Below are 25,501 nucleotides of genomic sequence, written 5' to 3' on the forward strand. Positions count from 1 at the left end.
GGCTGTGACAAGGCCTTTAAGAGCTGGACACAAGTGGATGAGTTTTGCTTGGATGGGGACGGGGAAGGGCTGGAGGAAGCTGGGCTCTGGGAGCCAACACTCTGCTGGCCAGGAGAGTTCAGGTGAATTAACTTCCTTCCTCATTGCCCAGGTGTGGTCTCTGCCTGACACGAGAGATCTCAGGGGCTGGTTCTCACATGGCAGCTTGTCCCTCAACAGGAGCACTGAACTTCTCCACCCCACAGTAAACCTCCCTTTGGTCAAGGCAAATGCTTTCCCAAGCAATTTCCCACTTACTTAGATGTTCTGACCTCCTGGATTCTTGTTTGAAAAGACAAAGTCAACTGGTGGAGAATAAAATGGTTGATACAAATGTTTTACTGCAAGATGCGTGGCCAGGTTTGCTTCGGTGCTTTGGGCACACAGGGCACAGCAGGAGCAGATGCGGGTAAGGATCTCATCCCAGGTGCCCTGGACTCAAAGATGTCAGTGCTGGGGTCCCAGGATGCTCCAACGTGTCACAGAATCATGGAATGGTTGAGGTTGGAAGGGACCTTACTGAAGTGCAGGTAGACAATATCCCACTGGTCTCCCCGTCGTCTACCAGGCCAGGCATTTAACCCATGTTTTGGATCTTGTTTTCTCAGTAGAATGAATTTCTGTTTTCTTCTTTTTGAAAAGTTTTCTGGGCTCAGAAGTAGGAACCCAATCTCCAGTATGCAGTAAGACACACCGCAGCAACAGAAATATTATTTCATACATAGGAATATTTATTTTTTTCCTTCTTAAAAATGTACAAAAAATAAAATAACTGTATTTACAGTTTATCAAACCCCTCTCCCAGTTGCAACACTATTAAGTTACATGAGCTATTTTCTTAATATAAAAGCACACTATTTATACATAAAGTTTCCTTGTTTGCCAGAAAGAAGGCTTGTCACAAACTTTGGCACAAACATTCCTGTTTGTATCTTGTCTCAATTCATAGGAAATGGAAGAGCATATAAACATTTCATAAGCTTTACATTTTTAAAGTCCTAAAACACTCCTTTCCAGTTCCGTATCAATCAATATACAGCATCTCTGACAGCTAGAGAGTTTAGTTTTTACTAATTGTTTGAATTAATTTACAACATTTAAACAATCCATAGACTGAAAGAGGAAAATATACAAGAAAGACACTCAATCTCTGAATTCCACTGACCAAAAACTTCATGAGAGAGGGCATACGGGGAAAAAAAAAAGTTCTTTTCTTTGTAGTTTACATTCAGTGGTAAAAATCCTCCAAAATGTCTTGACGGGGATGTCACCATACGTTAACAAAGCTTCACTGCAAGGTTGCACTTTATTTTGGGGATATCAGCACCTGACTGTGTAGAAAGAAACTAAAATTTGAGATTTGGGGGTTTCATAATAAAACATCAAATGGACAGACATAGTGCCAAACCTGTAGCAGGAACCAAAATTAGAGCTTAGAAGACTATTCTCCTTTTGCACATCTCTATCAGAGTCTTTCGAAACACAACATCTACAGACACCACACTGCTCTAATTCATAGAATCATAGAATCGTCTAGGTTAGAAAAGACCCTTAAGATCATCAAGTCCAACCATTAACATAGCACTGCCAAGTCCACCACTAAACCACGTCCTCAAGCACCACATCTACCCATCTTTTAAATACCTCCAGGGATGGGGACTCAACCACTTCCCTGGGCAGCCTGTGCCAGTGCCTGACTGCCCTTTTGGTGAAGTTTTTCCTAATATCCAACCTAAATTTCCCCTGGTGCAGCTTGAGGCCGTTTCCTCTCATCCTATCACTTGTTACTGGGGACAAGGGACCGACCCCCACCTCGCTACAGCCTCCTTTCAGGTAGTTGTAGAGAGCAATAAGGCTTTGCTGAAGTCCAGGTAGACAACATCCACAGCCTTTCCCTCATCTGCTAAGCAGGTCATCTTGTCATAGAAGATCAGCTTAGCCAAGCAGGACCTGCCTTTCATAAATCCATGCTGACTGGGCCCGATTCCCTGGCTGTCCCGCACGTGCCGCGTGATGGCACTCAGGATGATCTGCTCCATGACCTTCCCCAGCACCGAGGTCAGGCTGACAGGCCTGTAGTTTCCTGGATCCTCCTTCCAGCCCTTCTTGTAGATGGGCATCACGTTTGCTAACCTCCAGTCAGCTGGGACCTCCCCAGTTAGCCAGGACTGCTCACAGATGATGGGAAGTGGCTTGGTGAGCACTTCTGCCAGCTCCCTCAGTACCCTTGGGTGGATCCCATCTGGCCCCATGGACTTGGGTGTGTCTACGTGAGTTGAGCAGCAAGCCACCCTTCAGGCTGCACTAGTTAAGATTCAAGACTGCTGTCTTGAAGATGGAAAGGAAATGAGAGTTTTGTTGCTTTAAATAAACAACCACAGCAGTGCCACAGAGACAAAGAAGGCAAGGCAGATATTCCTGTCCCCTGCTGAACAGTAGCCATATCTTACTTCCATTTAACTCATAATATTTGGAAGATCCAGTGTTAATCAATATTTTTCATTAAACAAAAGCAACATGTATATTTTAAACAGTATACATGCAAGAACTTTGTACTCCTCAAGACCTTTTAATCAAGCAGGGCAGGAGGCAGGCCACTGCTTCAGAAGTTTGCATTACTTGTACTGGCCCTTCCCCATCACTTTGATAGCCTGATTTTGACCAACAAGGTGAACCAGGGCGCAGAGTTGAGACTCCTGCATACATTTACTCCTACGCTTCTGCAGCTTCTGCCCAGACATCATGACCAACTGAGAGATCCCAGCTAATACCCTTAGGATCCCAAACACCATCAAACAACAGGGAAATACAAGAACTAACACCACTGCTCACCAGTCCTGTGTGCTGGTCCCAGTTCCTAATGCCACCTGCCAAAACTGTCCTCTTTTTTTCTTTAGGAAAAAAGTATCTGGGCTAAGTCAGCATAGACTTTTTATCTGAGCCTGAGCCAAGTAGAAACAAACTGAACCACCACACATCCCCCGTACTCCCAGGATGTCTGCTCTTAGCAGGGTAGCAAGAGCATCTTTGCCTGAGTACATCTTTTAAAAAGATAATGGAATTAATACAAAACTCTGCATCAGAAGAAGAAAGAGCACATGACAAAGAAAGAGGGACGGAGGGAGGGAGGAAGACAGAACAGACCCTTTGCTTTGCAGACGTATGTGGATTCAGGGTATGTTAGCCCTAATGCTAACAGACTGAACTTTTTATAGGTGCTGGTCCCACAGAAACTTTAACAGGTACCTAATATTTCTATTTGAAGTACGGATTTTAATGGGATGTTGTTGCTAATGAAGTAAAGAAAGTGTGCAAGAGCTTGCAGGACAATTCATGCACAAACATGACCCAGTCACGCTGGTCAGCTATTCCAGCTACTTTGCTTGAATGTAAATAGCTCCACACAGCCCAAAACACTACAGAATGAGCCCTGTTTAACTAGGCAGTGTTTCTTTACACCATTAACCACCTAATAAAAAAAAGATTCTGTGACTAAATGAAAAAAAGATTTCAGAAGGAAAATAAAATAAAGAAACTCTAAAGGCTGCATGTAGGAAAGCACCCACATTTCTGTCTGTCGCATGGGATCTACATACAGTGCATAGAGAATAAAATGCTTGCAGCTGAAACTCACAGGATTGTATGCTGAATGAGGAGCTCTCTACAAGAGCCAGAGGAGCTGGAAAGGAGAGAGGTGCTGGGTCTGGATGCGCTGGGGACATTCAGGCCTTGAACCCCTTTCCTGGTATGATTTTAGCCTGCAACTTTCTCTCTTCACAGAATTCATGAGACAGGGGTGGAATTTGATGGGATAACCTTGTAGTTCAACTTGGGTTCGGATCAAGCCCTTGTGAGAGAGACCTATCTCCACACCTCAGTTGTGGGATACTCAGTCTCCACTAGTAAAATTGTTCCAGTTTCAATAAAATATTTACATCAAGTCCAGGTTTATACCTCACCCAGCTGTGCCAGGAATCAAAAAAAAAAAGAAGAATCATCCAATGGAGATACAACAGCAAGTACCCTTAAGAAGAAGAGTCTGAAGTCCTGTTTCTTACAGTCTAGAGGAATCCTTTAATGAGCAGGCTGCTGCAGAAAGCACCTTTCCCTCCACAGGCTTGAGAAAAGCCCACTTTGAGAGCCTCCGCTTCATCAACAGAACAGGCAGAAGTCCCTTCTGTACCTCTAGGCACACCAGGCAGCAGACACGTGGTGCCTCTTACATTTGGTGACAGCTGGATGGGACACTCAGGTATCTACAGCTGGGACCTGGGCACCTAACGTGGGTCCCATTGTGCCAGAGCACTCCAGACCCTGTAGCATGGTTTGCTCCAATATTTCAGTATAAAACTGGGTGGGCAAGGGTGGAGCATATGAGTGCAGATGCAGTTATCAGCTTCTCAGTACACACTCCGTAACAGATTGCAGCAATCTAATCTTCTAGGAAAGATTCTGTTAAACCCTAAACCCAATACATACAAAAACATAGTGGCAGTAAACATGCCCACATACAGTAGTTAAAATATATTATTGCATATTATAAACATTATATACAAGGTTAAAATGGTTTCTTTACCATTTACTTACAAGTGACATTTGTAGCTGAATGCCTTACTTACAAGTCCTCATTGCTACGTGCTGAGAACTACCAGAGGTATTTGGCAAGACTATACACTATAGAGAGATATGGATCAGTCTGAGCAAGTGAACTCTGTCATCAGCCACTTTCCCTATCTTTAGCACTGCACCAGTTTTTTAGCAATGACGGAGAGAACTACTGGTAAAGTGATTTACACCAGATTTCTGAAACTAGACCAGCATGGTTCCTTAACATGTTTTAGAATGAGCTTATCCACACTAAAGCATGGATTAAAATGCCGCATTTCACATTTGCAGTGGGTCATCTGGTTACAAATCTGGGTGCTGGTACCTGCTTGTACACTAGAGAGTGGGAAACAATAAATAAGGGACCAGGTTAACGTGAGTGGCCTTGTGCTTGACAAACCCAAGTCTATATGCAGTGGGTGCGCATCTGCAGAATGGACAAAGCAGTCTTGTAACAGTTTCTCTGATCAATGTCTGTCAGGTTCCTGGGGAATCTTCTGCTTTCCAAGAAGGATGAAATGCTGTGGTTCCTTACAAAAAGGCTCTGCCTGAGGCTAGATCTCTGTCAGTGTGATCTTGAAGCCTTCGACCATGCTCTCCATGTGCAGGATGAACGTGTCCTCGTTGGAGTAGTGCTCAATAATGTTGTCATCCATGTTTACCAAGATACTGGTGACAAAGGCAAAAATCAATATTTTTATGTACCAGGACACTGAAAGGGAAAGCCATGCACTCCACCACGTGTCCTCGCTTCACTACAATGCAAAAACAGACTCCAGCACATGCCAATACAGGGACAATAGTGGGAATCATCATCAAGATCTGCCCCATCTGTCCCTCATAGTCTTTGGATTAGAGGCTGCTCCTTGCCAAAGTAGTTAATGTAAGAGACATGACAGTGCTGGGATGTTAACCCACTTAAGCTGCCTACCAGGTGAGCTGCACTCCAGATCCCTGGCAGACCCAGCTAGCTGGTGTTCCCCATGCCTGGTGCTGGCTTCTCCAGGTACACCACCATGTTACTCCTCAGCCACGCCACGTGAGCTGCTGCATGTCTGTGGTGGGAGTCGCTAACACGGGGAAGCAGTGTAATTTGTGCTTTGCACACAGCTCACAGGCTTAGAACTCAGCTTGGATGTGAGAATATCAACAACTATTAGAAGCGTATATGAGTGTTTTCCTCACTCCTTACCGTCAAAGCGTTTCTTCCAACAAACATATCACTTGGAAACGGTGTTAGAAAGTAGCAAAACATGAGAAGTTTCACCTGTCTTCTCAAAAGCTAAAGAAATCCCCAGACAAAACAATGCCCTAAGCTAGAGTTACAGCTGAAAATAAATGATTGATTTAAAATTATAGCACTACAATATTGTGGTTATATAGAAGTAAAAAGAGTTAAAGTGGAGACATTTAGAATTATGGCAAGGAGTAGTAGCCTAGCTATTCTAAAATCACAGCTGTGATGCTCATGTCTAAATTTACTCAGCTGAAACCCCTGCAGCAAACGTTGCCTGCCTGCCTTTCAGATTCGGACAGTGGCCTACTTCTTCCCAACACTGCAGGGGAACTCCACACTGCATTCACAGTAAAGGCTGCACCTCTCCCATGCTGGTGCTCCACGATGTTATTAAGCATATAGTCTACAAAGCAGACTTTATCCAAATACATTTTCCAAACACAAACTCTGTTTCTTCACAGTAAACCTATGAATACTGGTCAGACACAGACTGGAGATTCATCTTTCCTCCTCTGCCACCCCTTGCTGTCTCCACAGACATTAAGATTTCAAGCGTATGGGCATGTCTCCTAAAAGTGTTTATACTGCCCAGCATCATGAGGCCCCAAGCATAGCTGGGATCTCTAAGTACTCCTAAAGGATCCTGCAATAGCCCCTAGTTAGTTTACTTACCCCTTTTTGCTCTTCTTATAAAGTTTTGCAATCTTTTCAACTGGCAGCCCATATTTCTCAGAGATCTGAAATCATAAAAATAAAAGAAATATCATTAGAGACTAATGAGAAATATGAAATTATCACCTCTCACTTTACATAAGGCACTAAAACACTACCACTGCAAACTTTGATGGGATAGCTATACAGAAAAGCCACTCACAGCCATACCATAGCTTCATTTAAGGATGATTTGGGAAGGAATAATCCTAAACATCTTGATCAAAAAAACACAACAGTTTCCATCCAGAAACTTGGAGACTATAGTTCTCATAGGGTGTGACTCATCGAAACTGCCTCAGCATCTCCTACCGCTCTGCTCAAGGAGTCAACACTCTTTCCAGCTTCAGATTTTAGCAGGGAATTTCAATCTGATCAGCTGTCTTTCTGTCATTTCTTATTCTGATTTTCTCAGCTCATGGAAGCAAAAGGCTTCTTCCACCAGGCAGAAGGCAGATGAGCAGCAACAAAACAGGAGCTGATGGACTGATGGATCAACAAAAAAAAATGTGCACATTTCTATTTCTCAATGGCATTTCAAGGTTTGTTAAGCTAACAGGACCCTCCATGGTACTCCTTTTGTCTGAAAAGTATCTTCAAGGTACCTCTTATTGTGAGAGGGCTACAAACATGCTACACACAGGATTAGGAAGCTTCTGTATTGTTGGGGAGGTCCTAGTTACTAGGGTGGCAAAATGAGAATACTATTTGGCTCACAAAACATCACCTGAGTGTACAGATAACAAGACGAGATGCTGCAGAGAAGTGTGTTAACAAGGTAAAGGACTTCTAAAATAAACCTCTTGCCAGCTACTCAAATGATAAAACAGAAAATATAGGAAAACTTTTGAAGGAAGAGCTACTTCGCTGACAAATTACCAACACTAACAAGCACTTCACTGTGATGCTTCAGCATTGTTTTACAGCAGTGTATTAGTAACTTCTTTGGATATCCATTCTGCAGTGAGCCTGTGGTGTGCTCGGGGAGACGGTGTCCCTGAGCCCTCTGCCTGAGACAGGTTTCCTTTCCAAATTATGACTCTTCTTCGAGGGAACAGGTCTCACAGCTCATACTTTAGAAGAGGATTGTCCCAAAAGGCAAAATAATTATGGAAAGTGATTTTTTTGTCAGTGATTAATATTCTGTGGTACTCTACTGCCAACCAAAGTAAGTTTTCTGCTCTTCCCAGGTGAAATGAAGTTGCAGCTAAATAGCTGACTATTTATCTTCTGCATTGGAGAACTGAAATGCACAATTAAAAATCCATTTAAAGACTGCCAAACATCAGTCACTGTAAAATCCTTTCTTTGTGGTTGCGTTCAGACTTCCGCTGAGAAAAAGCAATATTTTAGAGAAGTAAATTAAAGCAATTATCATGAAATACAAAATGGAAAGAAAGCAATGGATGAACTCAGCACCAAGGACAGATTCCAACAGCCACAGGTTGAACCCCAAGCACAGCTCCCATCCAGAGAGCCAGGAGTCTCTGAGAGCATTACTTAGCCTACACTTGCCTACATCACCTATACTTGTATAATCGTCATCTTACTTAAGATAGAATTTTGTACTTAAAAAGTATAGCGTAACTCCAAGATTTTGAAGAACTAATAAAGCTTCTTTTACACTGCAAACAGTTTACTCTGACCATAGAGTACATCTGTGGCTAACAGAAAAAGGAGGATGTAAATAAGGAGTAACTGATAAGGTACACTAGACCCATCCACTCCCTAAGTTTTGCACCTAGCAGAGAACAAAATACAAATTAAATTGTGGGTTATATTTGCTACTTCAGTTTTACTCGCACCAGAATGTTTCACTGCCCTTTTGGATATGGTGCTGGAGATACTGATGGTAGTCCTGGTTCCATGTTCTCGCCTGCCTTGGGAGAGGCCTAATTCAGCATCAAGGCTGCGCAAGCTCATATGCTGTATGGTCACACTCTCCGTGCTGTGGGGAGCAGTCCACTTTGTACATTTATGAGAAGGGGGGCTTCACCCCATTTGTCTTATAGCTCACACAAGCATCCTCACTACTGGACTACAAAACCAATCTTTTTCACTCTGAGCTTTATGTAGCCTATGCCAAAGGGTCTGTATAGCCTACGGAAAAGCTATGTAACCACATGCACACGGTGGAAATGCATCCTACCAAGAAGTTCCATAACAGCTTATCTGGAGCAAGTTCAAGCCTTTGCTCCAAACAGGGCAGAACAAGAGTGATTCGAATCCAGGGTTTGCCATAACCCTGTGTGGAATGTCCTAACCTACTCCAGCTACTCTCCATCACCGATGGGACAGGCTGCCCCACCAAGCCTTCGTTGAACACCTGTCCCAGCCTGTGCACATGAATCCAAGGGAGAATCCATGGGCAGGATCCCCAGCAGAAGGAATCACCTATCTCTGGCCAGAAGCACTTGTGTAGCTACCCACACCTTGCCCCTCACTCACACTCTACCCCCGTCTACCACCATCTTTCCAAGCCTCCCTTCCTTCGATGCCCGTGGAGAGCAGCTGCCTGACCTGAGGCTGGTGACTCCTCTGGGGTACCCAGGTGCCACGCTGTGAGGGCAAATCTTGACTGTCCTAGAGAAGTTCTCAGTGAAACTTTCATGTTCTCCTTTTATTCTTTCTTACCCTCTAGCTTTGCTTACCATAAATAGAATGACATCAGATGAGCAATCTCATGCTTAACTTTCATATCTGTGGTTTTGTTGTACCCCTAAATTTAAGCTTTCATGTAAAGCAATAATAAAAATGGTTCCATTTCATCAGATTGTTGAAAAAATCCTTCATAACAGGCATCAGAGAAAAACTGCAACCTGAAACTGCAGAAAATGTCACAACTGTGCAAGCATGAGGAAACAATATATCTTCCTCTCTGGGTTGTTAACTCTGAAGCCTAGTGATATGGTAAAGATCAGTACTTGAATAGAGTTTTCACTGACTCCACGCAAATAAACAAGCAGAGACAAACATTCCTGTGCCAAGGAGGTTTAATAGCAGCTAATATACAGCATTCTGCACATTCCAGCATAAAACTTCCCTAGAATATTTGGGATACCTAACACTCACACATTCCAAATGTTGCTCAAAGTGGTTTGGGACTCTGGGACACCACTTCCAACATAAGCTATGAGAGGCAGGGCTGAGAAAGCCTTGCCCGTCACACTGCCTGCGACAGGTGTAGGATTTATATAACATGCAGGGATTAGTGAGCTTTGCAAAAGACTTCCAGCTGGCTGAATAAGCACATTTCTCAGGAACCCCTAAGGATTCAACCAATTATACCAAACGGCAAGCTGTAGAAGCAAGGCTCAAAGTGGGGGTATGGGAGAGCCTCCCCCTCACAGGCTCAGAAAACAAGCCTCCAGTGCAAATGTGCTAAGTCCTGCTGCAGAATCTGAGAAAGCAGAGAGCTAGCATCTGCTAGGGCATCTCACTTAACACCCTCTTCTGAAACACGTTTGTTGCCAGCTCAGGGGGAACACCACTACTGCCAACTTCCATACAAAACAACAGGATTTCTCACCTGACCCCAAGCAGGCTACAATACATTTTTAAAATATATCTTTATTTGGAGGAATGTTTTCCTTTGTCATCTCCACCGTCCGTTTTTCAACCATCTGAGCAGAGAATTCTTTCCTTCCCTTAGGATGCCTGAAACAGTGGCACAGCCTTCAGAGTGGCACTGAAATAACAGCCTGTGTCCCTTTGGGTTGCAGTCCCCTGGCATGGCAAGTTTGTCTGTAGCACATACCCGATGGCACAACCCACCAGAAATGCTTTCTCTGCTGGAGTCAGGAAGACAGAAAGGGCGACACCTGGGCTTGTTGAGACATGTAGGAAAACATCTTTGCCAACTTATTTCTGTGGAATGGTCCAGTCTGTTGCCCTACATTGGCTGGAAGGACACATACATACACAGGTATGGACAAACTTTGGTCTAAGCAAGCTCTATTGAGCTCAGCTGCTAGCTTTTAATTTTAGAAAGACTTTGGGAGATGCCTGAATTTCCCAATTTAGATTGCCTTCTGTAACTTGAATGAACATGTGATTCTGACAATGTAAGACTGGGGTACCTACTGAGATCCACAGAGGTAACCTGACTTTGGATCAGGCTGAGAGCAGGATTTAGACCTGGTCAGTTGCCGTATATGTGCGATGTTTTGTGATGGGCACTTGTTTCACTATTTTCTGTTGATCAAGACTGACTAATATAGGACGCAAACAGCTCAAAAACCAAACATTTGCATCGCTTTCTGAGATGTACTTGTATCTCTGAAACCTGAGACCTCTAGATATTTGCCAGAAGAAAGAAATCTGAGAAGGAATCTAATTGTTCACTTGGAATGGGGGTATATGAGAGAATAAAATAAACATAGTATCTAAGAAAACAATATCGTTAATCATGGAAAATTAAGAGAAAACCACAGACCAGGAATAGTGATTAACAAAAAAAAAAGTGGAATCCATAAACAGAGAAGGAGGGTATGATTCAGGATCATTGGTGCTGTCTTTCAGATCTGGGGCTCTATAACATTCAGAGCCTCAGTTTCTTAGTACTGAGTTTAGAATTGAGCATTTAGGATGTGCACAATTACAAAATTACAGGATTTGCTGAAACAACTGTAGAGAGGAGTATTTAAGAATATGCAGTTTGACAGCTTTTTGGCATTGATTTATCCACAATAGCCTACCAAAGAGAATTAAAATTTTCTGAATGTGTTCCTTCCAGCGAACTGGGACATTTTACAACAGATCAGATTTCTCTGGTGCCGAAAACATGCCACTGAGTCAGCAGCTGTGCTGACAGAGGTATGCAGAAACCTTTCCTGCTTCTGCACCAGCTTTGTTTTTATGTTACACAGTGACTGCAGAACAGGCATGGAGAGGCACAGACTACTGGAGATAAAATATTCATGCTAGCTTGAAGGGTTATAGAAGGATTATAATATACTTTTAACTTCCATACAAAGACAGATGAAATCGTGTTGCGGCTTATCATGAATCAGACTGCAGCCTCTTCAAGCGAAGCCTGGCTTTTATTATACATATGTGTTCTGCCTAACAACTGAGCTGCAGTCACAGCTAACAAACAGTATCAGCAAAAGCACAGTTAGGACATCCTTAGAATGCAGCTGACTCTCCTCAGAGATACCCTGATCTGAATAGGTGCTTTAAACAACTTCACTAATGCACAAATCTTTTTTTGCCTTCTGCTACTGGCCAAATATTGACTAAATAACTCAGTCTTTACTGCATTTGAAGTGTCTGGTACACGCAACGAGACACTGTGACAGTTTTATGAGAGTATGAATATACACACTTCTAGCACTCAGCTAAGCTCTCTAGGGACACTTTCATCCATTCCCATCTTCTCTCCTACATGTAACCAAGGCTGGAAATCAACTCAGCATCCCACCCGTCAATCTCACATTAGTCCCCTCACCAAAGCATTGAGACACGTGGTTGCTTCTTAACTATTCCCTCACCAAATCTCACACATCTACCAGCCATCAGCTCATATAAACAGAATTAAATGCGGAAATAGCCACTTATGACCACAGCTAACAGGTAACAAGCAAAAACTCAAGTCAAAGAAGCAGCAAAGAGGCAGGCTGGTAGGTAGGTCACTCTGGGAGTGAGGGCTAGAGAAGGAATTTGAGACAGGAGGTATAATGACTAGTCTGCATTGCCTCAGCAACTGCCTCTTATAGGCTGGAACAGCAATTGCACAAAAGCCTTATGAAATTCACATGGAAACAGTGCATCCTTGGGCCTCTTCTTTAAAAGATGGCTGTGAACACATTGATGGGCATTACAGAAGATTCAACAGGCTCTGAATCATCAGTTCAGAAAGAAGCATTTCAGAATATGGAGCCTGCACCTCTCTGCTTCCCTGACACTGGTTAATTACCACCATTCCTCAAGGTTCAGGTCTCCAACAAATCAGCTCTGTGACACTATTTAATCCTAGCGACCTGCTGACAGCACTGCATTCAGAACATGCCAGCATTTCAGAGGCGTGCTCCAGAAAGCCTTTATGAAATGCTTTAAATCTATTTGAGAATAACTTCATTTTATATTATGTTTTATCTCAATAATACATTGAAAGCCTCAAGATTTTCTTGCCAAGAAAGACAATGTGAGGACATCGGATACTTACCGCTTCCATTAGCCCTTTTACTGTGGGTGATTTCAGCATCAAAGCATCAAACACCTCATCTGTCTCCTTCCTCACATACAAAAGCACTGAAACAGAAAAAAAGTCAAACTTGGAGCAGGTTCAGTCAATTGAACAGATGAAACACCCCACACTGAGCAGAAAAACAAATATTAATCCATGACAGATAAAATGAAGTACTGAAGATGGTTTTCTCTTAAAAAAAAAAAAAAAGTACTCTCATATCATCAGTGATTTAAACATGGAAGACACATCATAGTTGCTTTGAAAACACAAAACCAAAATTCAGCAAATTTAACTTAACGTGATTAATCTACATCTTCAAGAATTTAAACCTCCATTTACTGAAATAAGAGAAGCTGAAAACACTGGGGCCCTGTCCCTGGGTCATAGGACAAAACACACAAGCTACGTCTTCCTAAACCTGTGTCTTGGCTTGCACCTCTCCGGGCTTCATCCAAAAGGTTGGGAAAGAACATTCAGAAAAGGCAAGTCTGCTCTGCCTTTAGCTGAGCCTTTGAGAGCAAAATCAACAAAAAGGAAAAGAAATACTTCTCTCTCACATTACCACGTGGATGCCTGTAAATGGACCTGGCCAGCCTGAAAATAAACACTGGAAACAATGAGTCCAAAGTCATTTGAGACTTTACAAGGGAGACATTCAAAAGCACAGCTGGCAGGCAGGCATTTACCTGCGTGCCCACCCCTGCTCAGGTACCCAAATGCTGTTTGTACTCCTGAAAATCTCCTCTTCCTCCCTCAGATGTCCTGCTGGGTCTTACTGCTTCACAGGTACCGTGCCCTGCCCTCTCTAGCTCTTGTTCTCCCCTCTCCAAGTCGTACAGGTAGAAGGAGGAAACTTGCTGTTAAATGGCAAAAGCAAAGCAGACAGCTAAAAAGCGAATAAACATAAACACTAGAGAAGTGTTTTACGTGTAATCTCACATGACTCTGATAAAGCAACAGGTTAAGTAAGATGTTCTACAATTTATTTTGTTCCCTAAATTAACTGCCTTTTCAAATAGCAATGCTGCACGTTAGGAACAAATACACATGCACTGTCAGGCATTTTATGTCTGTGTGACAAACTACATTGGTAATCATCATTTATTTTTTTTTGGTAGACAGAAAAAGGTATCTTTTGAAACTGCTAATCCTTGTGATCCCAAAGGTATCTCCACCAGGTAACTCGATAGATGACTCAGATGAACCAGAAATGATGGTATTTTTCATACAGAAGCAATTGTTTGGAAGCTAATTCTCCAGTCAAGACTGTAGCAGGATGGACTCAAGCCCATTTGCAGAGAATTGTAGTGTCATGGTTTAAGCCCAGCCAGCAACTAAGCCCCACACAGCCGCTCGCTCACTCCCCCGCCCCCGGTGGGATGGGGGAGAGAATTGGAAGGGTGAAAGTGAGAAAATTCACGGGTTGAGATAAGAACAGTTTAATAGGTAAAGCAAAAGCTGCACACGCAAGCAAAGCAAAACAAGGAATTCATTCACTGCTTCCCATCGGCAGGCAGGTGTTTGGCCATCCCCAGGAAAGCAGGGCTCCATCGCACATAACAGTTACTTGGGAAGACAAATGCCCTCACTCCGAACGTGGCCCCTCCCCTTCTTCTTCCCCCAGTTTATATACTGAGCGTGACGCCATACGGTATGGAGTAGCCCTTTGGCCAGTCTGGGTCAGCCCCCCTGGCTGTGCCCCCTCCCAGCTTCTTGTGCACCGGGCAGAGCAGGGGAAGCTGAAAAGTCCTTGACTGGTGTAAGCACTACTTAGCAACAGCCAAAACATCAGCATGTTATCAACATTATTCTCATCCTAAATCCAAAACACAGCACTATACCAGCTACTAAGTAGAAAATCAACACTATCCCAGCTGAAACGAGGACATGTAGCTTCTTTGCCCAAGGTTTGAAATGACTGAAAAAAAGATTTAAAACATGGGCAGATCAGTCCCGCATCTTGGTCTACAAACCAGACACGCAGGACAATGGTTGGCTTTTTTAAATTCAGAAGCATGAGCCACAAAACTGCTACCACAGGCACGCGGAGCCACATCGTTTTCACCTGCGTCTCGGTAATTCTTTGGGACCTGCCTGAGAGTGTCCTTTTAAAGGACTTAGAAGCTGAGACAACTTCGGGTAACAACCTAAATAACTGTCAGAATGTAAGAGAACAAAAAAAAAATCCACATCACTAGTTATATTTTATTGGGTCTGATACATTTACTCGCATGAACAAGCACTCGCTCAAAGTGCTCATTTTACCTGTACTAACACTTTTATTAATTCAGTAATTCTTTTCTTGTGACTAGAGGGCTGTCCTGTAACTCATGGCTTTTCAAACATCTGGACTTCTGCCAGCCTTAATAATTACAAATGTATCTGAAAGGAGCAAAAAAATCACTCGGTCCAATGTTAAAGTGGGGGGCATCATACAATCCAAGTGCTGAGCTTTAAATCTGTTGTGCTTGGCGTGTCAGGCAACGTTACACTGAATGAAGGATCCATTACAAAGATAAGGGGGAACTTGAATCACTATTATACACACAGAGTGCCAGGATTAGTAAACATATGGGGAATTGTTGGTTTCTTCTTTACCCCGACAGGTGTGAAAATCCCAGCTTTGATTCACTAGGGCACCTTTCTATAAATGACTTCTGGTGACAGTGATGCCTTAAGAAGTCCCTGTCTCATCCTTGCCCTTATGCTCTGTTACTCCAGCCCATCTCAATGAATTTTCCTGGATGATGAACCCTCTCAAACAACAGATGTGAGTGAAAAAAGGAGAAGGCTGGCTGGCCCACAGCAGGAGGGACAGCCAGGGCGGAGGGAAAGGGGCTGCAAAGGCTCCATGGGCTCAGCAGCATTGCCACTGAATGCCAAGCCATGACTGTGATGATGTGACACACTTGTACTTATGCCCTCTGATCCTACTGTCACCATGTTCGTGGCATCTGGATGGGCTCACTTTAATAGTACACATCGCAATATTTTGGGGGGGGGGGGGGTAAATCTTGTACCAGGCAATGAGCTATTTTTGACTGAAAGTTAGAAGATAAATTCAAGTTTGTCTGACCTCTACACTACCTGGCTTCAGTTCTTAACCTTCTTACCAGAACTAAAAAACACTGTAGACCCTAATGTTCTTTAGATGTTAAAAAGAATTGCACAAGATGGGGGTGATAAATTTATCTTTAGTTACTTAAGAAATAGCCCTGATTGGCACAATTGCAGAGGGGCAACCAGCCTTTGCTGAAGGCAAGGGAGGTTAGTGCACCTGGGAGATTTTTGGAAGCCAGGCCACTGAACTGAGGATTTAAGTGTGAATGCAGAAGAACGATGTTAGATACCTCTTTTAGAAATGTTAACAGCTTGGCTCTCCATTGGCAAATCTGCCAAGGCAGAAAACAAGCAACAGACATGCAGCAAAAATCAAACTAAAGACATGATTTGTCTTGTAAGACTTGGGCCACTACAAAGGTCTGAGCCCAGGCATTACCAATGCTCCGACTGACACCCTATGAGCAACAGAATCATAGAATCATTTAGGTTGGAAAAGACCTTTAAAATCATCAAGTCCAACCCTTAATCATCAAGTCCAACAATGACTACAGTCTTTGTAAAGTGGTCTCTGGATGGTGATATGGCACATTTCAGTCAAGAGAACTACGGCTGGTACCTGGGACCTGGCTTGCCTTTCCCACATTTGGAGTTTTCCTTAATTGCCCAGGCACAAATTCCCTCAGTGACAGAGCGAATGCTGTCCTCCACAGGGATGGTTCACAAAACCCCGACTGTTATGAATTCAAAGTATTTCAGAGACAACTTGCCTGAGAGACAAAAGCTAGACAAAAATATTACTTTCTTCAAGCTGAGAACTACAGGACTGGAAATCTCCCTGATCTGTAACACAGCTGCTGGATTTATAATTAACAGGAAACTCCCTATGAAATCTGAAAGGGAAAGTGATTTGAAAACTCCTACTGAGAACTCAAAACAGGAAAAGGCCACAAGTCCAGCCAAGTAACTAGCTGCGCTCCACACTTGGTACAGATTAACATACTTTACATTTCTGTGTTGGGCACTTGCACCTCCTTTAGAGGTCAAGGAGATGAAAGGATAATTCACAAAGACGCAGCTACCTGTGTGAGAATATGAACCTTGTTTTACTGATGGTTTGCAAACCCCTTCAGACCTGTTCTCTTGAAGGCTGCCCCTTAATACTTTTGCTTCCACCAGACAGTATTACAATTAGGTCCATCAGGCAGAGGTGAGGCCACACACTGTCACTTCAGTTCTTCAGCTGGGCTTGGACCCCTTGCTGGGTGTTACTTACCTGCACTGCTCTAACGATGATACACCCTGGGATTACATTGCTTGTAATGCATATTTTCACATAACAGACCTGCTCTCTCTCAAACACTACACCAGTGCCTCATCTATGCCTGCTCTCTAGGGGTTATTGATTCTGCTGTACCAAATAAATCTGGGAGAGAAAAGGCTTCTAGTATGGCTAAGCCTGGGAAAAAAGGCAGGACATTTTAATACCCGGTGACTCCTGCGGCAAAGACAGTATTGTCAAATGGGCAGACTCAGCTGAGCTGTGCTCCATCAGCACAATCCCAGATGCAGGATTCCCGATGGCAGGAAGTTCACCAGAGCAACGGCCACGCTGGGAGAGGCTTGACCTCCAGCCAGCACAGTCCAAGTTGCAAGAAACACCGAACAGGAAGGGGATGTGAAGAGAGCATCCTCCAGCTTCTCTGGTTCCATGCTTCTCCTGGATTTAATTATTTAACATAGTTTTGCCAGCAGTTGAAAAACAGTTTTTTTCTTTCAAATCTTCCCCTTGAAATGGTTGCAAGTCCTGGACGATATTAAAACAACTTACCACAGCAAAGGACAGGAATAATCAAAAGCAAACCAATACCTCCTTGCAGGCAACTCTCCAGGCTTCCACCTGGGAAACCCAGGTGAAACTGCAGGAAATGACAGTTCTTTATGTAGCCCTTGTGGCATTCCCCTTCTGCTTGAAGGAGCCCTGATAATGCAAATTTGGTCAAGGCCTTGAGTCAACCAGATGCAAATCTGTGGTCAGTGCTGTCCCCTTCTGCTTGAAGGAGCCCTGATGATGCGAATTTGGGTCAAGGCCTTGAGTTAACCAGATGCAAGTCTGTGGTCAGTGCTGAACTCACATAATTAATTGAAGATTTAATTAAAAGAAGAATATGCTCACATTTATTCCAGGACAATACCGGTCTCCATCCTGTAATGTTGTATGCTTCGCATGGTTGAAGCACAACACCCTAACCAACAGAGAAACTTTGCAAATGCAGGCTCATGGAAAGTTGTTTCTATAAAGCTCAAATGAGTCTTACAAATGGTGCAACTAAGAACAACTGAGCTCACTTCTGTACCTTGTTGCTTTGTTGTCTCACAAACTGATGGGCGAACCTCAAAACATTTGCAAGTTTGAGTTATATAAGTTGGTCAAACTCCTGGAGCCTCCAATAGACTTATATGACAGAACTCATGAGACTGAAGAAATGGCAAATGTTCTCCAGGGTGTCTAACTGTGGCAGTGTAGGAAGTTACCACCTATAGCGCTGCACTGGAAGTGACTGTACACAAAGCAGATTTTGTGGACAAAACCACCATCTGCTCATCCTTACCTTCAGTGCAAAGTTTAACAGCTCTACCTAAGCCATTGTTTCAATGTCACTCAATTTCAGCTTCACTGTAGCAGACTGGAAAACAGCAGTTGGACTGGTATAGCACATGAAACACGACTGTAATAATATTCACTCAGGGCAGTAAAAACAGTTAAGGGAAACAAACTCTTAAACAATTTGGTTAGGTCTGCTGGAAAATGTCTCTCCATGCGTTATATTTCTAATTGGGTAGGAAATTTCTGAGATTTTATTCAGGCTAATCTCACACTGCAGTCAGCAGGAGCTTGCCTGTGTAAGGTCTCTGTATTTGACCCAGTGCATCTGGTGTATTTGCTTGTGATCCCAGTCAGAAGAGAAAAGATGAGCAAAAGTTAAAAACAGACAACCACAGATTTGCTACTGGAACATTTATGAACCATGTAGCTTGGCCAAGGATCAAGAAACTTTCTAGCTTTTTTATGTTTTATATACACTTGTGTCCTGATCCCTTCTTGAGACAGCACAGTCCTTTTTTTTTCTTCTTTTTGGCTTTTAAATCATTACTAGCATTTGTTAAAATGTCTCCTTGTGTACTGGCAGGTGTAATGATCTCTTCTCCCATCCACCCCATGTGCACTAGCATCAAACAACTGACTTGGTCCAAGCCACACCTGCCCTTCCCAGCTTGAGGGCATGAGTCCCACGGCACTATTTTTAACTGCTAAGAATTGACTGTTACCTCTTTTCAGGCCTTCTTCTTTCATTTGTTTCAAAGGGGATGGACCAAACTCCTCCTCCACAGGCCGGAACATCCTTTTGACCAGGACACTGCTACTAGAAAACACACAACAGGGACCATGTCACAGTAAAACTGTGCTCCCAGCAGGAGAGGAGAGAACAGCAGCAGTCGTGACTCACTTTGTACTCTGGCAAAAACCCCACTAGCTACTCAAGCAGCACCAAACCAGAAACTGCAAGGATTTAGCTTTTCATGCTTATCTGAACTCTCCAGGCCTCTCAAATTGCCCAGACTGACTGGCTGGGACAGGTGACAGGAAAATACACTCCAATGTTATGTACTATTTTGAAAACCCCAAAGGCCCTTAACTGTTTAAATATTGAGGGAAGGGGGGTGGGGAGGAAGAAACAGCTAAGTAAGGAGCTGAACCCACATTTACACATTGATTCACCTCCTCTTTGGGGTCAAGGAGACAGCCTCAGGAAACACCAGCAATATTTCATTCTAAAATCCAAGACCATACAAGCCAGCGAGTTCAAAAGGACTAACATGCTGGGCCAGATCCCTCGGCGTAGCTCTGGCAGGACTCAGCATCTCCTTTTACTCTTGGAGGAGAGAACTGAAGCCAGTATGCTTGCTGCAATAAACCCCTTTGTTTCTTGAATTCTACTGCGAGCCTTATGAAGAACATCAGCTTCATAAAAGAAACAAAAAGGGCCTCGTGTTTGCAAGTCAATGTTAGCTGCAGGTGCCCAGCTACTCCCTACCACAGGCCACTTTTTGCAGGCTTACGTGAGTACAGTTGTCTTATTCCAAACTCTCAGATTTGATGGTGCTCACTTGGGATTGAAGCATTTGTATTGAACCTTATGGCTCTTTAAACTGTTTTACTTGGAAATGTAATAAAAAATAGATACAAAAAGCAGCCAGTTCACATGAAGGAAAAGAAAGTTACCATAAAATAAACCTCTCTCTACCAGTTCTACATATTATTCACCTACTGTTAGTGATGGCAGAACATGAGGGAAGGGGGAGAAAGGGGTTCGGTTTTATCTGATTTCGTGTTTTGTGCCTGCTTTCTATGAGTTTGAACTGCTAACTGCAAAGCTTGTGAAACAATAAATGTCTTACCCTTCTCTTTCATCATCTGTATTATAGTAAACCTGGAAGGGTGGAAAAAAAAATAACAATTATTCCCAAAACTCAGACACCTGCTTAACAGAATAACTTCAAAAGGGAGAAAAGACAACAAGTGGTTTGCAGTTTTTCATCTGTTAAAAACCCTTTTCCTTCTATAAAACACAAACATCTCTAGCTCTAATTGTGATCTGGAAAAATTGTGGCTTAGAAAAACTGCTGTTGAATATCATCTAGGGGAAATATATCAAAGCATTTTGACAGACCTCTCCCCTGGTTTATATCATTTTCCCAATTATTTTACAATCCTCTAAATCAGATCACTACTCACCCAAATTACCCCTAATACGATCTAAGCCACAACACTCACAAGCTTTTGTATGTATTTAATACTGTCTGAAAATCTAATTAAACTATAAAGACCAACATTAATCTACAGGCCTAGTGGAAATACAATTATTAATGGTACAGCTGAACTTTCTTGCACAGGCTGTGGGCAGCAGCACGAGTCCAGACTGTTGTTTTGTGTAAATCAGTATAGCTCAGAGTCACTAGGACCAAATTTACAACAGCAGCAAATGCGGCTAACAGTAGCAGGGGAGGTATAAAATCACAGTCTGTTGTCAAAGGCTTTACAGAACAGTCAGCCAAATTCCTCACAATGTGCCTCCAACCGCGGGTGCACCAGCACTCCAGCTGCCGAGTTACTGTGCAAGCGTGGGGCGAAGGCAGGGCACCGGCGCCCAGCGTTCTGCTGGGGCAGAGCAAGGCGCCTCGGGCAGGCTTCCAGCGCTTGTGCTGGCAAGACTCGGAGCACGCTCGGCTCTCAAGGGGAGCCTTCACTTCTGAACCTGTACAATGAAAATAGCTCAGGTGTGTGCGTGCAAAGCTGAGGTCTGCAACTCACTCTGTGACCAGGACCTGAAAGTGGCTACACTTTCATAATAAAACATTCATAAATAATAATTTATTATCATAATATATCATTCTGATATTAAGTAATACACAAAACAATTGAAAAGTTCAAGACAGCAAGAATGCTGATACTGCAAGGATATAGGCAAGGATTGCTGCCTATACAGCAGGAAAAGACAGGGCTGAACACTGCCTAAGAGCTAGCAAACTGGGATATCTTCCAGCTAGTTTAGAAAATTATTTACAGGATTACATATACCAAGGAACGCTTCCACCTTCTCCTGTTTTGAGACAAATCCACATTCTGGTTTGAAAGCCATGAGGACAGAAGGTACCCAGCACTGATATGTGTGTGGGCGTCTTTCCAATTTTGGAGAATAAGTCAGTGACAGCTGTGATTGCAATGTCTGTGCTCTTTGTGCTTTGCTCTACCACAATTATCACTGCTTTAAAATAAATGACAATTCCAACACTCAGTGTCACTTAATTACTTTAATATTTCGCAGCAAGATGCATATAAAATTTCCTCATCTACTATTTGTCTTTATAAACACATGCATAAAGGTCCCATTCTACTCCCTGAGATGTTAATAAATAACAGATTCATAATCAAAAAATTGTCAGAGCTGACCCTCCAATTCAGGTTTGCAGTTTCCCAGCAAGCAATAAAGTAGGTCTTAGAAGAGTCAAGTCAGGAAAGACTTCCTCACGCTTAATGGTGATAATGACTCCATGACTTCTGCACTAAGTCAATACTGAATATTAACATTAGCATGATAGATTTGTACTTTGTAGAGTAAAAATATTTTCTTCTAAGGAATTCCCAGATCTCTAGGTGATGCCGACAGAAAACGGGCAGCGGTGTTTAGTGAGCCTACTCTTGACTTCCTCACACGTCTTTGTTTTCAATTATCACAGGAGGGGGATCTCTGCTACCACAAGGTGGCACTTCATTTCATCAGCCAAATGGCATATTCAAAACCAGACCTTCTTTCAGTCACAAATCAACCTCCTATCTCAAAATTCTTGACTATTTGTTCCGTTCTTTCTTCCTAGCAGAAGAATGACAAAACCATAACAAACACAAACTAGTCAGTTGTTAACGAACTACAAACTCCTTTTTCGCACCCAGAACTCGGAGAGGCGCTCGTCTCTTGTAAGGTCTTTTTTAAGTGACTCACCAAAAGCTGCATTTACCAAAACAAGAGCTGAAACAAGCGGCCCCCAGGAACAGTGATTTATTTTCCTAGAACCTGCCTTGGAGCACACGTGGCTGGTCGGCAGGTGGGCACCAGCTCGTCTCATTATCATTTCCTACCTGTCCAGTTCTTTGTAGGTTTCCAAAGTGAACATCCGGTATGAAGAGAACTGGCTGGGAATCCAGGTCAGCCATTGTTTTGAAGAAGGTGATATCGCTCTTTTTTTGCAGAGGCAGTGCACTCAACTTCCCTTCAGCTGCTAGGAGGATCACAAAGCAACGTGGTTATGAGAGGAGGCATGCTAAGCGTGACAGCCTCAAACCAGAAAGGCCCGCCTTACTCACAGTTATTACATGAGGCTTGGGATGCCTGGCCTTTGCCTTTCTTCCTGTTCTGCTTCCTCTCTTCGTCTCGGATTTTCCTTTCTGCTCCCTGATGCAAAAAAGACAATCCACAAATATTATCCAAAGAGGAACCACTGTGAGCATCGTACCCTGTGATGCCTGGAACTACAGCAACGGACACATCAGAAATGCTGAAACTGAGACTGGTTATCACATTACAGATAAATCTGTGCAGATCGTTGGGAACGTGTCAGCTTTGGATTGATCACCTGTGCCCAAACTCAGGCTGGCACATCCAGCAGCCCCCAGGGCGGGAGGCAGCAAGAGAAACATATCCACACGCTGGCTTGGAGGAGATGGGATGGACGGCTCAGGCAGTCTTCAGTCTGTAGCAGGGCTGTTGCCACCACAACTTGTGCAAAGGGCATCCCGAGCTCAGCGCCTCTGCGATGGATGGAGTGCTCAGGCCAAATATTTTGCGTATGTACTGACGTAAAACACCTGTAGGATTGCTATCATCTTAGATCATGTCTGTGCTAAGCTCTTCCCTAAACCCTCCTTCACCCACCTTGTCTGGGGGTGGCATTGCTCCACTGTGGCCAGCTTTGTAGAAGCCTTTGAGATTTGCCAGTGCAAGAAGGCTACGCTGACAGCTTGCCAACAGCGCAAGGGCTCTTACAGAAAAATACAGGCATTTCAAACAGGGAGAAGCCCTCCAGAAACTGGAAAGCAATGTAGCACTGCCCTATTAGGCCTCAGGAACTCCTGGGAAGTTGCAGGCTTCTGTTATGTAAATACACTCTCAGCAAGTTTAGAAAATAAAACTTGTTATTGACATAAAAAGCAGCAACACCTCCTTTGAAGTTCTCCTAATTTACTTTATAAATGTGAATAGTCATGTTGTGAAGGGTATTAAAGATCCATATGCTCCCAGACAGTCAGCATACAAAATTAAAGATTTTTTCCAAATTAAAATTAGATGTTCCTTTAAAAGAGAAAAGGGGGAGGGAAGAAAGGAAAACCAAAAATATCCACTCAAGATGGCAAAATTCACACATGAGCCAATGAACCAAGCTTGAAAAGAATGCAAGGAAAGATGTACTCCTGGCTGTGATCTATCAATGGATTTCCAGAGGCTGAAAGAGGTAGAAGAAGAAACAGCTCTTTAAAAAACGTGAAGGTGTCTAACAGAAACATTGCCTCCAGACCCAGGTCTCAATCCAGTTGTCACTGACCTCAACCACAGAAGCAAAGGGATTCAGAGTCCTGCCCTTATCAAAACTGTTTCTAGGGGTACATTTGTATCTTTAAAGGCCACCTGTTCTTTAGCAGAAAGGAGCAAAAATACGCCTTACGGCCACTGCCCTGCAGGAGGCACATCCCTGAGAGCCCTGGGCTGCACAAAGCGGCTCCGCCAGGCAACCACAGCCCTACCTAGCACTCAGTGCTGCTGCTCTGCTGCTCGCAGGTAGCTGAATGAACCTTGAAAATCATTTTGTACATGGCAGCAAGCACGAGTTTCCTCTCGGGAAAGCAGAAACTGAGGAGGACTCAGCCTTTTATACACAATATATGTTTTGCTGATTTTTGTTTGATATTCTCTGTAACTATGAACTTGGTAAAGCTTCACAGCTTTGTCTTCATTCATTCACGGCAAGACACCCCCAAGTTCTCTGGGGTGTGGGCAATCTCTGAGCAGGGCAGCCATTCCCACCCACCAGTGCTTATTTGTGCCACAGCCACTTTACAAATGTGGCAACTGCAATACCCACAAAACTACCTACCAGCCCTTCTGAGCCAGGAGCACCCCACATGGCCCAGTGCAGGGGCCAGCCAGGCCTGTACATCATTGCTGTTGGTGCTGAGACAATGGACCACAATAAGATTTTTGCATACCAGAGCGTTTCTGCCAGACAGTTTTCACAGCTGAGCCATCTGACACACATCTAATAAGACTTTGCATATCTCTTCAGGGCAGAAGAAGAAATAATCCTCTCATAGGGTACTACAAATTAGGCTCTGACCGGTCAAATAATTGAATAAGTTTTTCACTTTTTCATTGATGTCTGGACTTTGTATAAATGTAACTTCTGCTACCAAACATTAGCAAAATGCAGCCTATGAATTTCAACTGATTCAAAATATTTTTTTCGCAAGTCTTCAGCTCATTTAAGCTTATGTCTTGCATTCTAGCTCCAGCCTAGCAAAGCCCTTACCATAAGGACCACTCCCATCACCATTATGAAGCTCATGTGTACACCTGTTTCTAGTTCAAGGCCAAAGCATTCCACATCTGGTAGGACAGGCCCATAGACTCCAGCCTTCTTCTCTCTAAAGCTGAAGATTAATAAGCAATTAGAGTTGCTCAATACCCTATAATAATCCATTTTCTCTATGACGATCTGAAGACGAGGGCAGGAACTGCGTGTATTCCAAACAACACATAATTTTTCAGAATAAAGAAAACGGGATTAATTTATTTGATTTTGGAACAATGTTATGGTATTTGCCAAGTCAAATGCTTCTGCTTCTTTTCGGCAAGGCTAATCACATACAGAAAATCAAAATATCTGAATCCGCAGTTCCTTCATACACAGTGGCTAAAGCATCTTGCGATATATAAATATAAATAGGCCTGGTAGCAAGTTTCCCTGACAACCCACTTAAGGAATAAAAATTATATTCCCTTATCATAATGCAGCATCAGTGATCTGCACATGATAAAAAGACTGCA

At 43.2% G+C, this 25,501-nt stretch overlaps 1 protein-coding gene across 4 annotated transcripts in view; it reads right to left on the reverse strand.

Annotated features, from left to right (window-relative positions):
• Positions 1 to 747: 747 nt before the first annotated feature.
• The window catches only part of GRHL2 (grainyhead like transcription factor 2), a 71,416-nt gene continuing 46,662 nt past the window's right edge, over positions 748 to 25,501 (reverse strand). For 2 of the 4 annotated variants that reach the window (XM_087748431.1, XM_087748422.1), the window contains exons 10-16: positions 22,768 to 22,855; positions 22,543 to 22,682; positions 20,304 to 20,335; positions 19,173 to 19,267; positions 12,759 to 12,844; positions 6,554 to 6,618; positions 748 to 5,313 (exon numbers count right to left, since the gene is read on the reverse strand). In XM_087748431.1, coding sequence (XP_087604557.1) covers positions 5,199 to 5,313; positions 6,554 to 6,618; positions 12,759 to 12,844; positions 19,173 to 19,267; positions 20,304 to 20,335; positions 22,543 to 22,682; positions 22,768 to 22,855 — 621 coding nt within the window. In that variant the 3' untranslated portion in view covers positions 748 to 5,198. The remainder of the gene's footprint in view (positions 5,314 to 6,553; positions 6,619 to 12,758; positions 12,845 to 19,172; positions 19,268 to 20,303; positions 20,336 to 22,542; positions 22,683 to 22,767; positions 22,856 to 25,501) is intronic. The other 2 variants (XM_087748439.1, XM_087748446.1) reach the window with 2 other exon arrangements.

Source organism: Nipponia nippon, unplaced genomic scaffold, assembly GCF_047370975.1.
Source record: "Nipponia nippon isolate SJK-2023a ecotype South Korea unplaced genomic scaffold, ASM4737097v1 scaffold_1, whole genome shotgun sequence".
NCBI classification, from domain to species: domain Eukaryota; kingdom Metazoa; phylum Chordata; class Aves; order Pelecaniformes; family Threskiornithidae; genus Nipponia; species Nipponia nippon.